This window comes from Anarrhichthys ocellatus, unplaced genomic scaffold (genome assembly GCF_004355925.1).
Source record: "Anarrhichthys ocellatus isolate YVR2014 unplaced genomic scaffold, GSC_Weel_1.0 scaffold1, whole genome shotgun sequence".
Taxonomy (NCBI): Eukaryota; Metazoa; Chordata; class Actinopteri; order Perciformes; family Anarhichadidae; genus Anarrhichthys; species Anarrhichthys ocellatus.
Window position 1 is genome coordinate 16,486,924 of NW_022280031.1, and position 17,444 is coordinate 16,504,367.

The following is a 17,444-nucleotide window of genomic DNA, read 5'->3' on the forward strand; positions in this document are numbered from 1 at the left end:
CTGGGTTAAGGTTGAGTTACTGGTCTCACTGACCTCGGTTACGGTAGAGTTACTGGTCTCACTGACCTGGGATTACGTTGTAGCTGGAGTGCTGTTCTTGTAGGTTCTTGTAGGACTTCATGATCAGAGTCTTTCCTTGGTTCCCTCCAGGCTCCACCGGCATGCTGGGACCAGGAACCAGTCTGATCTGTAGAGGTCTGGAGCGCCCCGCTCTGGCTCGCCCAGGACCTGCAACACATGGTCATATTAATTTAGGCAGGCAGACAGAATAGATCATTCTGTTTTAGCCAAACAAAAAGACAACTTGCTGTCTAGCAGCCAGATGGTGATCTTACTGAATTCTTCCCTTGGGACTGACTTTCCTCGTTCTTATCAGTGGCATATGAAAATAATCCGGAAATAAACTGATTCCAGATAGTCCCATAAAACCAGCAGGAGGCCAGAGATGCTCCCCTGTGGGATTCCACATGTTGTAGGGTGTTCTGGTGTTGGTTCTGGTGTCATTTAAAGTTTTTACATCAGAAAACAAGACTGCAGTTCTAATTGTGACGGCCAGAAAAACATTAGAAGATGTTAGGACAGAGCTCAAACATGGTGACCCCACGATAAGCTCAGGATTTATGAGACTAACTGTGCTCAGTAGCTGTTGATCAACATATTGCTCCATTATCTGCTGCTAAAACTGCAATGTGTCCTTTTTACTGACTGTTTAGTGAACAAGATGCAACAGACAGTTTAAAAGGTGATTTGTTTTCATTCTTTTTTTTTTATGTTCGGCTTGCATTTTCTCCTCTTTCCAGTCTTCGTGCAAAGCTAGGCTTACGCTGTACTGGATGCACAGAGATTAAACTGATGTAAAGTCCTCTTGTTAGCCATTGTTCAGTCACATATCAGTGTTTTTCTTTAAGAGGCAGAGTCTCACCTGGTCCGTCCCTCTTCCTCTTCCCCTTGTGGATTTCCCCGTCCTGGTTGCGAGGTCTGTTCCTGGCCTGAGCGTTCGAGACGGTCACAACCACCAGCAGCCACAAACTGGCCGCCATCAGCCACCACCTCATCCCTGCAGAGCAGCACAGACTAGGCTCAGGCTGCCTTTCAGGAACCTTTACCTCCATTGACGTCTTCACTGTCGATGGGTGTTGATAGAAAGTTATCTCTAGATAATACCAAAGCAATGCTTTTTCCAAAGCCTTACATTGAGAAATGCAAACATCATTTTCTACAAAACTCTTTTTCTTAATTTCATAAGTTCTCAAATACAAATTTAAAAAAAAAGCTTAAATTGTAAATGTAGTCTAAACACGAGCCTCCGGACACTTTTCAATACGCAGCATACTACTAATGCTCTGAAGACATTTTGGTCTACACCCAAACACGAAATGTGTTCAATACCCATCCTCAGACTTCACTGGTTCCTCAGTAGGAACCCAGCAGGTTAATGAGATGTACCAAAGACAAAAGGAAAATATAAAACTGTTCATTCTCCCAACAGCCATTCAGAAACGCTGGGGTAGCCAATAATCAGTCCAGGGTTTGAGTCCAAACAGGGATTCGTCTTTTCTCTCAACTGTCAACTCTCAATCAAAACATAAAATCCTGAGGAGAAACTATGGTTTTTCTCGTTTGAAATGAATTTAAATCCAGAATCATTGCAGAAACCAGCATCTAAAACAACTGGAACCAAACAGACGGATCATGTAGATAATTAAGACAGAGGTGTACCTGCAGCAGCTTCCTGGACAAAAAGAGCTGTCAGTGCTGTAGCTGGCCCTCATATACTGTAGCTGTCTGCTGGGGTCCTAATGGCCTAATGGTCGGTTCCTTGTGTGTGTCTGTGTGTGTGTGTGTGTGTGTAATGACTAGTCTATACACAGCAGTCCTGTCATTATTAAAGCAGAGGCCCGATGCTAACAGACACCTTCACACACCTGATAGTTGCAGCAGATTGAACTACTTCTCTATATCGGCCTCAATAACAAAAATAAAATGTAGCTCTGCCCCAGTGCATGTTGGGAGCTGTTGTGTTTACTCGTAGGAGCTTCTGATTTGTTGGGATGGTGCCCAAAACACGGATGTTTTTCTCAGGAGTTGGTGGAGACTCCCGAGCTAAAAGAAGAGCCACTATTTATATTCAGGCTCTTTAGACCCAAACACAACAAACAGATGATAACGGGAGGCAGCTATTTGTTAACAGAACTGAGCTTATTGGGGGTCACTCTCAGACCACATTTCTACCTGATCCTCAATTCAGTGTCAGATTCTGATTCTGATTCTCATCAAACTGTGATATACATATATGCAAAGTGAGTTGCACTTGCAAAGACGTCCACATTCAACGTATCAGTGGTTTGCAGAAACAACAATGCCAAAAAAAATGTTCCTGCCGTCTGGGCTTGACCTGTCCAACTAAGACTTTTAGTGGCTTAATTTTGCCCAAAATCATCCCCTAAAAAGACAGTTTAGTCAGCAGTAAATTGAGATATCTACCATGATAAGACTCCGCCCACTCTCTCTCTCTCTCAACCATTCACATCAATCATTCACTTTTTCTTTTAGATGAAAACCAAACTTCAGTCTGCAGCGCCACAGACTCTGAGCCCCTCCCCCCTCAACTCCAGTGAGCCAATAGGAAACCAGAGTTCAGTGCTGACAGAGAGAGAGAGATGTACTCTATGTAGACGGAGGAAAAGAAAACAGGAGGGAGGGGAGACAAATGGAAAGTATTCAGCAGTTCAGTTTCTGGATGAGCAGGAACAGACGGAGAGACTTCCAGCAGGAACAGCAGAGGATAAAAATAACCTGGAGGCAGTTAGTGTGAAGTTTAATGAAACCCAGGCAGCGTTAGAGATGAAGTTTTCCTCTGTTTGCTTCCCTCAGTTTCCCTCTTATTGACTGGGCTTTGGGAAATTGTTAGAATTACTTCTGCACACCACCGACTTCCTTTTAGATGTGTGTATGTTTATAAATTACATTTTCTTCACACTAGAGAAACGACTCCACACAGATTTTTAGTTGGTGTCGTTCTCCCTCCACAACTCCACCAGGTTCACCTTCACTGTGAGCTGGTTCAAACCAAACCAGAGTCTACTAACAATTACTTTCATATCACTTAATCTGTATTTTTTATTGTTTAGTCTATTAAAGACTCCTCCCAGTTTCATGTGCAGTTTAGCTTCTGTTTCTTCAGCATCTGTAAGCCCGTCTGAGTGTCTCATGAGTCCCTAAAAACATCAAATCTTTATGTGCTTATCGTTAAACAATTGAGTATCTGAAGTCAAACTACTATCAGGAGCATCAAACCACTCGGTAGCTCTTCGTAGCTGCAGCATTGTGATCTTTATTTCCCCTCTCTGATTGACTTTGTGTCGTATCTCTGATGAGTCTTCTGGTCCACAATGTGTGCTCCTCTCCTCAAACACTTAGTGACACTCTGGACGTGTTGGTTTGTCCAATACTCTTATATGTTAAAATACTGGTTGTCCTGCTCCAAACCAATGCATGGTGCTTACTCTTGCGTTGGTTGTAGTCATGATCGACTGAACTGCAGCCGATCACTAAAGTATCTGGAACTTTCATTTAGTATCACCTCTGAACAAACGTACTGTTCCAATATCCGTACTACCGTACTACCATACTACCATACTAATGTACTATTTAGTATGTCCCAATACATAATACGTCAAATGCAGTGTGCCAAAAATAGCAGGATGTCCTTCTACATCCGGTCACATATGCAGAATGCAAGCCAGCCTGCTTTTCTAGCTATTGTGACCCACAGTCTTTAGCACAGAAGATATATGAACAAGAGGGTCACAGTTCAAGGCGCCATGTTATGATGATGTGTGTACGTCAGAATTAGCTTCATACTGCATGCAACACTTCAGACAGCTGGAGTACTAAAAGTAAGAAAAAGTGTCCCAGCAACTCGTCTCCAAATGAAGCAGAGAACAGTGGAGACGAAAGAAGAACGAGATACACTTAGTACACGTTAGTGACAAAGACTCTCCTCACGTCTTCTAAATTAAGTATGAAGCATGAAGTGTGTGTTCTGCTACCCAACGAGAGCCACTTTGTTACAAAAAGCTTCGGGTTGTGTGTCCTTTTGTGTCTCGCATTTGGCAGTCGGTCTCAGGTCTCGCAACAACTTTGAGCTGAAGGTTCAGGTGCAGAAGTCTTCTCCACTCTGAACCTGATTCAACAATCTCATATTTTAGGAATACAAACTGATCAAAAGAAAATGCAACTGACTCTGTAAAGTGCTGCTCTGGTAAATGTGCTCCTTGTGGGAGTTGTGTTGTAATGTTGCATGACATTTTTTTTTTTTAAATAAATCCAGAACTGAATTTGTTTCGATAATTACTGAGAAATGTCTCTAAACCAGGAAACCAAGGCAACATGAATGGAAACCAGGTTATTTTAGAGACAGAAAAGGTCAAACCTGAATACAAATGTTCCACCACATTTACTTATGGCACTCCCCAAATGTCCGCTGAGCTCATTGAACTTGATCACTGAGCTGAGGGGAAAGTTGAGGAATGTTGCATGAAAACCAGGAAGAGCACCGACATGTTCATATATGTTAAGAGTAAAACAATCTGGTTCCTTTAGATCCGTTCTGGTTCGGGTCTGAAGGACGAGCCGTTAGCAGTTCTGTTCAGAAGTCACAGATAAAAACTCTTTGTTTGTTTTTTCTTCTTGTCTTTTGGACCTGTGATGAAGGTCATCTACTGCAACTGAAACAACTGTTTACAAACCATCGCAAGAAAGAAAGACAGACAAGCAGACAGACAAGCAGACAGACAGAGAGGGGAGGAGTTGAGGAGACAGACAAACGGACATTAACTCTACTTTACCAGCAGTTTGAAGGCGGCTGCAAGACTTGAGGCCAAATTCTTCCACCCTCTTTTCTCCTCCTCTGGTTCTGCAGGAGCTCCAGGAGGTGTGTGTGTGTGTGTGTGTTTTGTGTCTGTGTCTCAGATCGTAGAGAAGTCGTGTGGAGCAGAGCAGGCTAGAGCTTTGAGGGGAAAGTCAGGATTTGTTCTTCAGCTGGGACAAAGAGAGAGAGAGGGGGGGGGGGAGAGAGAGAGTAATAAACAAACAGACAGACAGAGAGAGAGTGAGACAGGTCTGACATCTGTCTTTCTGTGAGGGAGGACACTGCCAACACGCTGCAGAATATCAGAGGATGACAGTAAAGCGGACCAACAGGAGTTAAACATTCACATGTTGCACAGTGAAAAGGTTTGTTAAATATGAAACATGTTGTGGATACAACAGTAAAAGTCTGAACGAGGTGAAGTAGCTCAGAGGTCACACTAGACCAAACATCCCACTTCAACGTCGACTAGAAAGACTTCATGTGAGAAACTTTTCACAGATGAAGGAAAGTCCTAAAGGCACCAAAACCGTCCAGAACGAAACAACAGTAACAATCAGATTATAAAATGAGAGAATATGATGATCAGAGGAGGAAGAGGAAAATATATTGATCATAACAAATGAACCAGTACAAATATTTCAGTAATCACGGAGATTCAGTATTTTCCGTGGTGAAGGACAGTAAGTTTGAAGCTGGAACTTGCTGATAGTTCACGTTTAATTTCAAGAATAAAACTTTAGCTTGTTTCATTCCAGAGGTTTTAAATCCCAGAAATCCCTGAAACTCCTCCCTATTAGTGCACTTCATCAACTCTCCATCACTGTTTTGAGTGTCATAAAGTGTCAAATATATATAAGGTCTTAAAATATAACAAAAAATGAACATTACTTTCTGACAAAAAAAATCCCATAATGCAATTCTTCCCTTTTTATTAGACCTGAAAATCAACATAAGCCGACACTGCACCAGTGATGGCCTGGGAAGTTTTTGAAAATAGACATAAACAGACATGGGTCATTGAAAGTGCTTACATTTATATATTTTGTGCAAGAAAAGTATTTATAAACGTTTTTAGGTTAATCAATTCATAATTTAACCTACAGCATGTCATCAAAGGGAAGTCTTTAAATGTCCAGAACCCCAAATATTCAGTTTACAAAGATTAATGACAAAGAAAGGAAGCAGATCCTCACATGGAGAAGATGTAAATAGTTCATGAGCTGCTTTATTGAGTTTTTCCTTTACCAGAGTTGAGAGGATGAACAGCTTGTAAAGCTCTCTGAGAAACATTTGTGATATTAGGCAACACACACATTTGATTGAAAAATAACTGGAACAAGTCAAAACTGAACCTAAATCAACCTGAACTCCAGATTAAATACATACGAGCAGAACAAACCAACAATAACAACAAGAGAGGAACAAAGTGAATAAAAACACAGCAATGGAGACCTGGTTCTGGTCTGATCTGGACTAGAAACTTCTGATTACACACACACACACGGCTGCAAATGCCTCTTGGTTGAGTCACCTGGACACACCCCTCACCTGTTGGACACACCCCTAACCACTGAAGTATACTGGAAAACGTGTGTTTTTACAGAGTAATCATTTCTTTCAAAATGTTGTAAAGTTCATAAATGTTTTCTGATGAAGTTTCCGTTGAACAACATTTGAGCCTTTGAGTGTGAGGTCGTGTTGTTGTTTCATCCACTTTAAGTATTGGTCCTGTTTCCTGTCCACTCGTTGGTGCACTTTACTGTTGTGACTCTGGTACTAACGTGTGTTGTGTGCTTCTGAGAGGGGCCCAGTGTTCAGGGGACGAGACGTATGTTGTAGCGCCCCCCGCAGGCCAACAGCAGTCATGGGTAGCGTTACTACAGTTTATTATAACCAGCATTCAGTAAATTAACGAATAATATTGTACACAAACTTGTCATGAAACAGAAAATAACTACACTGAAACAAGAGAAACAAAGTAACTCACGTGTTTGATGAAACATCCAGTAGTGACAGTGTTCTGTAAAACATTTTGTGTATATTTTTCTAAATTGATCCTTTATCCTTTATTTTTCCAAACTCTGTCATTATTATTTATATATTGTCTTTGCTGAAAACACTCAGGACCTGTATTTATCAAACCGCTAAAAGAGAACATTTGTATTTAAAGGATATTTTCACAGTTTTTAAGTCTGTCTTGAAACAACACAGTCATGTCCGTATGTACATTGAACGGGTTTATGGTTGCTGTAACTGTTTGTTTCTCTCTCTCTCTCTCTCTCTCTCTCTCTCTCTCTCTCTCTCTCTCTACAGGAGAAGTATCCCTCTGTCGTCTCTCTTCCTGGAGGCTGCAGGTCGGAGGTCATGATCCTGAACCACCCTGAGCTTTCTGGGTAAATACTCTCCTCCTGGTGGAGCACAGTAACACACAACACTGAGCTGTCTCCTCCGCTGACATGTGTGTTTATTTACAGCTGCGTCCTGTTCGTTCATTGGTCGGTGGACGTCTCCAGAGAGGGCGGAGTCTCTCCGAAGATGGAGCTGCTGACAAAGATCCCTGAGAGAGGTGAGACCATTTACTGTACCTGAACTCTCTCTACTACCTGTAGACAGGAAGCAGGGCAGAAAAACTGAACAGTACCAACTGTTTACTGGGATGTAGCTTTGGTTCTTCAACTCAAACAATACATTAATCTGGCAAAAAAAACACATTTTAGTTGTATCTTTGTATGGAAATATAAAATACTAGTGCTGTCTGCAACAAGCTCCACCAATAAAGGATGTTTAAAGTAAGGGGACACGTCTGTAAATGACACTTTTGACTGAATCAGCTTATTATGTTATTAATCAGGACAAAGAAACCAGCAGGTAAAATGTCAACGTCAAACAAATTTAAACTACACTGAGTTTCTGCTAAAAACATGCTTTAATTTACAGGTGTGTCATTTTCTAATAATTGACAACAAACTAAACTGCTTCCTTGTAGAACTTTGTGTTTTGGTACCAACTGTGGAGAGAAAACGTAGAAGGGCCGATGAACCCTTCCTCACTTCCTACTCCCAATACATTACATTACATTACAGGCATTTAGAAGACGCTTTTATCCATAGCGACTTACAATAAGTGTATTCAACATCGGTTTTCGAGAGAACAACAAGTCACCAGAAGTCAGAAGTGCATCTCCTTTCTTCAAACAAGCATCTAAGAGCATAAACCAGAGCCAACGTACAGTGCAGAAACAAACAAATGCAATAAGTGCCACAAACTAAGATGAATACAATAAGTGCAATAAGCTAGTATGAATACAATAGATGCTAAGTAAGTGCTAAGTGGAAGGCTCAGGGACCTCTGAGCGACGGGGCGACCAATCGCCCCGAGGCAGCAGAGCGAAGTGGTCGGGCGGGGGTGTAGGTCTTGACCATGGCCTGGAGATAGGATAACTCCCTTACTCAAACCACACCGACCCTCAAACTCTGACTGTATTTTGATCTCAACTACACACCTGGAAAGTTTTATGACGGTATCTTGTGCGGTAACAGAATCTGACAGACTTATCCATACCTGGCACTCGAGTACTCAAAGGCTCCTCTGTGGTAGTTCCCGTAGTGGTAGTCGGTCTCTCCAGGGCCAAATGTTACCGTGATGACACTCACAGGGTGATAGTGAGGTTATTAAACTGCAACAACTACTTTCATTATGGATTATTATATAAATGCATCTTTTTTTATTGACAGAATGTCAGAAAACAAGTTGTTGAGGCCAGTCATGATTCGTTTTATCTTATCAACATTTTCACTTTCATGTTAAAAATCTCAAAGAAAAGCACCAAATCCTCACATTTGAATATCTGGAACTAGATAATCTATTTGCACATTTTATTTACCTGAAAGTGACTAAAATAGTTAAACAAACCACTACGAGACCACTGTCTCTCTACTTAGTACCAAATGACTGGGTTGACTAACTTATTTGAACATTACAAAACACTTATTTTGTGTAAAAAGATTGAGTTTTTCTGACTAACTCTGTTCAGCAGAACAATGATCTCAGTGCTTTGTCTTCCTCTCTGCAGCGCTGCAGCTGTTTCCCTCTCAGCCTGTAGGCGGCGCCGCTGAGGCCTTTCAGAGCCTGCTGAGGATTCTGGGACCTGAAGCGGCGATGGAGTCCGTCATCATGGCGGTCAGCCTTTCACAGGACACATAACTCACTTCTTCTTCTCTGAGAACTGGTTCAAATGTAAAACAAGACACAAACCTCCGATACAGAACAAAGAAAACACACAGCGACGGTTTAGTCCCTTAGAAATCTTTATTCAATAGAAAGAGCTCAGCCGTGACGGTTGTAACAGCAGAGCTCACTGGTCAAAATCTACAAAAATAAATAATTTAAATACAAAATGCAGGACAGCAGCGTCGCCTTTTTGTATTTTCAAATAGTTCTCTCCTCTCGGATATTTACACACACAGTTATGATAAGTCTGTAGCATCACAGTGCTGTGATGTTTCTGCAGGCCGACGCTCAGGCAGCAGGCGGAGGCAGAGGCAACCGACCAACCACACGGCAGCTCAGCTGTCGGAGCTCCGCCTCAGTGAGGACAGTTTGTTTTCTCCCGATTACTGGAACATAATCTTAAAGGAAATGATTTGTCAGCCCCAGTTTGTGTCTGTTAGTATTATCGTTAATTATATCTGATAATCTGAACCCAACAACACATTTTAATGACACTTAAATACATTTTAAGAGATTTTCCAGAATCCTTGAAAAATTATATTCAGTCTTCTGCACGATGTCAGTGGAGTTTGTGAACATGTGACACAGTCCTGAATTTACTCCTCTAGGACTTCTCCATGTTCACGTTAAAGTTTAACTATAAAACTCAATCTGCTGATGGAGGAAGTGTAGCTTGAACTAGAGAGGTTTCGTTTTTCTCTGGATAAAGAAATAAGATTTCAATTTGAGAAAAAAAAAAAAATAAGAAAAAAACTGAATATTTATATCCAGATTAACGGAAAAGTATCATGTTTATTGACCCGGAATTTATCTTTCAGGTAAAGTTACCGCGTGTTTTTATTCTACACGTTTTAATCTACGGAGGAACGTTTGTGGTCCAAACATTGTCATGCATATTTAGAAAGCGATGTGTGTGAAGGTACGTCAGATTATTACACTCAACACCTGCAAAGACTTGATGGACGCGTTATCGTAATTACAGGTTTTTTTCTCTCAAAGCTCCAATATATCCGACTAAATCATTTGGAAGTACCTGAAAAAGCAAATAAAGATGGACGCCAAAGTTGGTCGTTCAAGATACCTGAACGCTAAATGAATGGTTAAATAATGGTTAAATTGCTATTTTCATCAACACAGCAGTCACACAACTGACTTCAGCCGTCTGACAACATGAACCCTCATAAACGCAATATGATGAGACAAACTGAGGCTGCTTTTCACGATCACACCGACAAGATTAGGAAAATAATCTGTCCAGTTGCAGCATTTTGTGATCAGATGATTTTTGCGTTAAGTTTGTATATTTGTCACAATGTTTAGAAGGTATAAAACAAATTAAATCAAAGCCATAGTAACATCAGGTCGTCCTTCCATGAGCCTCTGCTTCCCCGTCATGCTGCCTGTTGCGTCTTCAGTTCAACATAACGATCAGTGGTTGGTTCAGGTCACTGCGGTCCACTCTCCAGCCTTCCAGCTCCTCCGCCTCACAGGCAATGAAGGTTTCGGGCCAAAAAAAAAAAAAAAGGCGGGCGACGCAATTGGTTAAAAGGTCAGAAGTTCTGATTAACAGAACTGATGACCGGGTGGACGTCTCACGTCTCAGTGATGGACGCCGCCGTTCACCATCATCAAGATGGACTGTGAAGGGTTTTCTGTCTTGTAGTGTGATTTTTGTTTTCAGGCGTTTTGATTGGCTGACTGAGGCGGTGGAGGGCGGAGAGCGGACGCTGTAAACAGGAGCTGAAATCAAGTGTTACCAGTTTATCTGAAGCCTCCGTGAGCGCTGCTGGTTCAGAGGACGATGACGTCACCAGGAGAAACAATCCGACCATGAGCAACATCTGGACTGGAGTGTTAAAATTACAACACTCAACATCTGCTGGTGGTGACAAAGAAGTTAAAAACGGGTTGCTAGTCACCGACTCCTGATGACATCACCGTCCCGTCTTCAGAAACCTCCCAGCGCTCCTGAACGCATCATTTTGCAAACATCAGACGACCCTGTGGAGCTTCGGTTTTCGAGTCGTCAGGAGTTCGAGGTACTGAGAGTTCACGGTCGCGTCCACAGCCGCTCTAAGACTGAGACTAACCCACATGGCTTAGTCTCCGATCTCAGCTGTGAACGCAGACTGTAACAAAACGAGTTTTATCAACACACACACACACACACACACACACACACACCCCTCCAGTCTTACCATAACATTTAGGCACATGGACGAACGCACAACAAGCCACTTTTGGCACAAAAACCCAGTGGAGCAGCAGCAGCATGAAGCTCGGCCCGTCTCTCTGTTACCCAGAAGCCTTTGCCCTGGTGGGTCAGACGCCGACATGCGCCGACCTCTTCACTTTAAAATGCTCTGCAACCGTACGGTCACATTAGTCTTGTGTTCAGTGATGACACACTGCATCGGTGTTTCTTATTGGCCGGCTTAATCTGTGGTTTGGACTTCACTTGTGAATAAGAGACGGAGCAAATATTCTCAGCAAGTGTAATGTGACCGTATGTTTAGAAAGCTACGCATCACCAGGTTAGTAAACACGGGAGTGTTATACGACTACTTAAATGCTGCTTTTCTTCCAACAAAACAGAATATGACAACAAGAGTTAAAATAATGTGCTTTTTTCCCCCCAAACACAAAAGGTGTTACGTCAGAGCAACCAAAGGCAACTGGACACAAACGTCTCCGCTAAAGAACCCTACAAGAGCTGATTAGTCACAAGTCCCAGCTGGACCTTTAAGGGTCAGTTTACCCAAATTATTTAAAGATATACACTCAGTACTAAGAAGACAACAGCTGTGTCACTAATGCAACCCTGTTAATTAAACTATATGCTCATTGTCGAGGTGTTGGTGTATTATGGACTGTAATATATCGAGCTCCGTATAACTTAACCTTTGACGGCATCAACAGATTAACAATAAAAGTTTAAAGGTAAAATGAATAACAGGGCTGATGTACTTGATTGCATTATATTATAAAGGTGTACCTAAGAACGTGGCCACCTAGTGTTTTTTACTCTTCCCTTTAGTGAACTCTCCATGCTGATTGTTTTGTTTTTATTTCTCCAGATTTTGAGATTTCAGCCACGAATTTAGTTTCTGTTGGCAAAGAAAAGGACATTTTAAGAATTTATATTATTCCAAATGAATAGTTTCAATTAAAACACGTCACCGTTGTCTCTTGAAGATTATTATTACTCTTTCGTGGCAAGTTATTTATAAAATGTCATTTTTCAATGCTGTGAGAATCAAAGGTTTATACTCAAAATCTAGACTCATAAAAGCATAACTGGATAGATTTCACTGGAGGGAAGAGGCAAGGCATTTTTTATTATTCGGGTGAACTTACCTTTTAACGATACTCAACTCTCCTCCCTAAAAATAAAAATAAAGTCTCCAACATTTGACCTTTAACATCTCGACAGAAAATGCCTGATGAGAAAAAGATGTTAACGACGCCAACAACTGAACAGGAGTCAAAACGAAAGCTGGAGGTCAAGCGTCTCTCGCTGTTATTTGGCTCTCTCTCTTCAATAATTCAACCTCCCGTGGAGTCCAGCAGAGACCTGAATCCTCTCATCCAGATCTGCTGCGAGTTCAATCTGGACATACACAATGGCTCCGCCTCCCTCCACCAGAGGCCCCGCCTACATTCAGTAAATGACATCTTACGTACGTTGACGCCCAACGACCTGCTTTTCGTTCTCCTCTTTTTTCTTCCGTCTTCTCAGAGCTCCGTCAGTCTGAAGACCAAATCTCCCCGTAACCTTTCTAATAAATAAGAGTCGTGACAGAACACAGCGATGCTGGGATTCTCCTCCCGATGGGAGCGGCAAGTTGACGAGAGTCTAGAATCAGTAACAGAAATATCTGGAAGTTGCTTCAACGTCCGTTGAGTTAGTGGTGACTTGCTGAGACAAGTGAAGACAAAGTGCTGCAGTACGGTCGTGTATAAACGGCTCTGGTCTGACGTGACTTTTAGACCTCTGCATCAACACGGCGTCTCTGTTTCAGTCATCAGCGTGGCGTCCGTTAGTCAGTCAGTCATCAGGGGAGTTCACATGGGGTGGAAGAGCAGCGTGCAGTCCTCTCTCTCTGCAGCCGTGAAGATGCCGGAGTGTGGCGGCAGAGAGCCCTTTGGCAAGGCACCGCCGGTCCTCAGGTAGCAGGAGACGATCTTCTGGTCCAGGCGCAGCTGGCTGGGGATGCTGTCGAACGGCTTTGGGTCCAGATCCAAGATGGAGACCGAGTAAGAGAGAGCCGGCAGTCTGGAGGAGAGGAAGTCCCTGAGCCGCCTCTGAGTGGGGATACTGGGGGAGGAGGGGGGGAGGGTTAATGGTTCAGTTTGAACATGATGAGCTGATGTCTGCTCCACCTGGTGGACATCAGATACTACAAATGTTGTCTTCAGGGACCAACATGAATGGTGCATTCAGTTGCCTATTATCAGTGTGATATCAAAAGATTATCTCCAGGAAGTTGTCAGACACTAATAACAATCTGAGTCTGTCAGAGGCAAAAACAATCACTTTGAGTGGACGTAAATTAAAGAGTTTAAGTGATCACACTACAGCGTAATCCATCAATACTGGATCAATTTAAAAATGTGTCATTTAGACAAAAACATGAGAAAATATGTCATTTAAGTGTCTCTGAGTCAGTTAATGGGACTCTTCTAAGTGATCAACACTCTTACCCTTCATCATCCTCCTCTTCCTCACTGCCGGGCACCAGAGCGACCATGATGGAGCAGTCCTTGGCCGTCATGGCCACGCGGTACTGATGCACCTGAAGTGAAAAACACACAGCAGTCAGACATGCGACTATCTTTACGAAGTGTTAAGAGGCTGGAAAGCAGCTAAGTCACACAAAACACCCAACGGTGAATAGGAGTCGCAACATTTCTTCAACCCGTCGCTGCTTCACCTCGATAGTTATGACCGTCAGTTAATAATCTCTCACTTTCCTACTTGATAAATCAGTATTTTCCCCTCAGTCTGTCATTAGAAACTGCACTATCGCTACTGAACTGGATGTTTTTGACAGCGACACGCAGCTCAGTGTTTGTTCTGGTGATTTAACCAGAGTCTGATGCTCCAACAGACGCTCAGCTGACGAGGGGAAATGTTACAGAGTAAAACCTGACGTGAGGTTCTCACCTTTGCGACGGCGTACTCCACCGAGCCGTCGTCCTCAGTCGGACATTTCTGCAGCTTCTCCAGGAAGGCCTCGTTGTACGGCCCCTCCATCTGAAGACGGGTCCTGACACAGACAGGAAGTGAAGCCGGAGACCAGACGGTGCCCCTTCATAAGTGATGGGTGAATGAGATTTTTATCTAAATAAACACTTGTTACTGCAGTTTTTCTTCTGATACTTGTTGACGGTGTGTTACCTCTCTTTGGGGAAGTCCTGCAGGTGTTGCTCCACCCGGCGGTACAGAGGGTAGAGTCCCTCGACGTCCAGCGTGTCCAACATCTGAGTCTGACGGATCCTGAACAAAACGCTGTCGCTGGGTAAACCCTGAGAGCCTGAACAGAGAAAGAGAGAGGGGTCATCTTTTCTGTTCTCATCGCACACTTTCAGGTCAGAACATTACTTTCAATGTTTAAATTAAGAAGAGTACGTAAAGTCTCGCTTAGCATCCAAAAACATGCACAAAAAGATGCGAGTCAGGCTTTCAGTTTCACATAGTTACATAATCACATTCAGATGTTATGGACACAATGTTTGTGTTGAGACGACATAAACGCTTCTTTTGAACCACAAACATTTCTGAGAGGCTGCACACAGATCTACAGAGTAACACTTACTATTCACAGCAGCGTCGCGGCGCTACGGACTCGACTACATAATCAACGTGATTTATAAGAGTTACGAGAAAAGTTGGGTTGAAATCAAAGCGAGGTGTTTTGTTTATTCGATTAATTTCATCATTAATCTTATTGTCTATAGAAAAGACAGTGAATAATGTTTAAGGTGACTTCTTCAAATGTCCAAAATAATAATAAAAAAAAAAAAACGTCAAATAATCACAAAATGTCGTTCATTTTCGGATTAATCTGTGCAGCTCTATGAAGGACGATAAATAAACTAGTGCTTGATTTTGGTTTACAGTCTGCATATTGTTAGTTCGCTGAGTGAAGCTCAAACCACCATTAAAAGAGCAGCTCAGTGGAATCACTAAAACCCGGCTGGACACACAGAACGAGAGAGTCGGGTTGATGAAGGAGGTTCTCACCGGGGCGAATCCTCTCCTTGTTGAACAGACTCGCTTCACAGAAGCTCCGTCCTTCTCCTTGTGAGTCCGTCACCACCTCTCCATCTCCTCCTCCACTCAGCAGAGCGTTCACCAGGACCTACAGACAGATGCTTCATTATGAGGCTTCACCTGCTATCATGGACTGTTGAGTCTTTAAACCTTCATACTAGATTAATCATTGCAGAAAATGTACAAGTATCTTCATTTTTAACATGGGAAAAAAAAAAAAAATGTACACTATCCTTTGTCAATATATCTTGTATATTTCTAACTTTAAACTAGTGTTTTTAAAATAAGAGACCTGATAATAAATATGCAACACTAAAACTGTGACACCTGCTGACTGAGTTTGACATCAGGAACACACTGCAGGTTTAATGTTTTCTGACTCTGAGACATTAGGAGAATGATGTCTGTTGGCGACTCTTGTTGTTGGTAATTCATTAGTTTATTGCTCAGCTGTACAACACTCAATATATTTTCTACTTTCAACTAAAAGGACACTTGTGTATGAACTAGTTTTACCGTGATGAAGTCGTTCAGGACAGCTTTGCTGGTCGTGTGACTGTTGATCCGGTTGTTTCCATACAGGAAGTACGGTCTGAGGTGATGCAGCAGACAGTTCAGGTCCATTGAGTCGTCACTCACCTCCTTACTGCTGTAGATGCACTGACCGCCCTGACACACACATTTAGGGATGAATTCATCAGCATATTTATAACACTGGAGGAGGAGCTAAGTTGTGACATTTACAGCGACTTCAGAGATCACGTTTGGTCTCGGTTCAGATTTCCCATTTGCATTTTGTGCTTATTTATAAATACTCTATATCTTTGTCATAAACAGCACAGCAGTAGCATGTAACACTTCAACTCATTCTGTTAATCCCGCCACAGTTTCTATTCTTTGAACCAGTAGTTGTGTTGATCGACTGGAAGTTGTGAATGAACATTTCCACATCATGCGGTGCGAGAGAGAGACGGTTGTGGTCGTGGTGTCTTACCTTGAAGATTTTGAAGTTGTTCTGAGGTTCTTCTATCAGGTGTCTGATGGCAAAGTGCATTCTCTGTCTGTTACTGAACACAGCGAGAGAAACAAGAGATGTTATTGTTGTTTACATTACGACAGTATAACTGGTCATTTGAGTTCCACACATCTGCCGTAATCTCACCCTGAGAACAAGTCTAGAGGACAGTACAGACTCGGTCTCTTCCACTTCCCATTGGCCACCTGGTGAGAGACAAAGTGATGACGGAAGACATGTCAAAGAGACGCAAGTAATTAATGCAAGAAGAACAGTTTGTTGTTCTGTAGTCTTTAGTTGTACCACCCCTGATTCCGATCTGTCCAAGTAGGCATTTCTCTCTGTCGGTGTGTCCTTCGGACATCTCGAGAACCGTTCATCCGGGTTACTTCATACTTATTTGAGGTATTGCTGTGGACCCACGGGAGTGCATTCTAAAATTTGGTGCAATTGTGGACATGCAAAACATTCAATTTTAATAAACTTTGAATAAAGTGACCAGCACTATTTGCTGCAGCGGGGGCGGGGCTTCAGGGCTCCGCAGACACACAGATAGCGAACCAGTGTTTCACCGGTGTGACCGTGAATAAGCCGAGACTTTGGTGCGTTTGTCCCCCGCGAGTAAGACTGTATTTTCCCGGTGTTATGGCTGAAAAACTAACTTTAACCACCAATGACATTACCGCCAGCTAATTAAAGCCACGCTGTACTTTACAGCCGCAGTAGTTACCACCACTACGTGTTTTTCACCGGTGATTCGGACCTTGAGTAACCTCGATTTGGGCGTGTGACGCATGAGGACCGAAGTAAGAGCGGTGTCCAGAGCAAAGTTGTCTGTATGAGCAACACCACAGGCCAAGCAGTCTTTGATCGATTACAGACATCGGCTGCAGAGAGCACACAAACCCAACAACAGCCAAGTTTAGTTTTGGTTTAAATTAGCTACAGTTGATTTGTGAACTGTGAAAGGGACGAATAAAAATGAAAAGCTGCTGTACAGTTGTACTGCAGCGTGTGTCGTTGTACTGCAGCGTGTGTCGTTGTAC

At 42.6% G+C, this 17,444-nt stretch overlaps 3 protein-coding genes across 4 annotated transcripts in view; 1 reads left to right on the top strand and 2 right to left on the bottom strand.

The window, feature by feature from the left end:
- Positions 1–5,036, bottom strand: part of ecm2 (extracellular matrix protein 2, female organ and adipocyte specific) — a 16,780-nt gene extending 11,744 nt beyond the window's left edge. Inside the window, exons 1-3 of the mRNA XM_031860241.1 lie at positions 4,851–5,036; positions 923–1,057; positions 67–228 (exon numbers count right to left, since the gene is read on the bottom strand). Of these exons, the coding sequence (XP_031716101.1) occupies positions 67–228; positions 923–1,055 (295 nt within the window). The 5' untranslated portion in view covers positions 1,056–1,057; positions 4,851–5,036. The remainder of the gene's footprint in view (positions 1–66; positions 229–922; positions 1,058–4,850) is intronic.
- cenpp (centromere protein P) overlaps positions 1–10,121 on the top strand; it is an 87,076-nt gene extending 76,955 nt beyond the window's left edge. The window contains exons 7-9 of the mRNA XM_031860714.1: positions 7,190–7,269; positions 7,351–7,442; positions 8,949–10,121. Of these exons, the coding sequence (XP_031716574.1) occupies positions 7,190–7,269; positions 7,351–7,442; positions 8,949–9,079 (303 nt within the window). The 3' untranslated portion in view covers positions 9,080–10,121. The remainder of the gene's footprint in view (positions 1–7,189; positions 7,270–7,350; positions 7,443–8,948) is intronic.
- ippk (inositol 1,3,4,5,6-pentakisphosphate 2-kinase) overlaps positions 9,166–17,444 on the bottom strand; it is a 14,956-nt gene continuing 6,677 nt past the window's right edge. Inside the window, exons 7-14 of one of the 2 annotated variants that reach the window (XM_031860461.1) lie at positions 16,546–16,604; positions 16,378–16,450; positions 15,900–16,052; positions 15,354–15,471; positions 14,508–14,643; positions 14,274–14,376; positions 13,811–13,902; positions 9,166–13,424 (exon numbers count right to left, since the gene is read on the bottom strand). In XM_031860461.1, the coding sequence (XP_031716321.1) occupies positions 13,172–13,424; positions 13,811–13,902; positions 14,274–14,376; positions 14,508–14,643; positions 15,354–15,471; positions 15,900–16,052; positions 16,378–16,450; positions 16,546–16,604 (987 nt within the window). In that variant the 3' untranslated portion in view covers positions 9,166–13,171. Of the gene's footprint in view, positions 13,425–13,810; positions 13,903–14,273; positions 14,419–14,507; positions 14,644–15,353; positions 15,472–15,899; positions 16,053–16,377; positions 16,451–16,545; positions 16,605–17,444 lie in introns of both variants that reach the window. The other variant, XM_031860368.1, reaches the window with a different exon arrangement.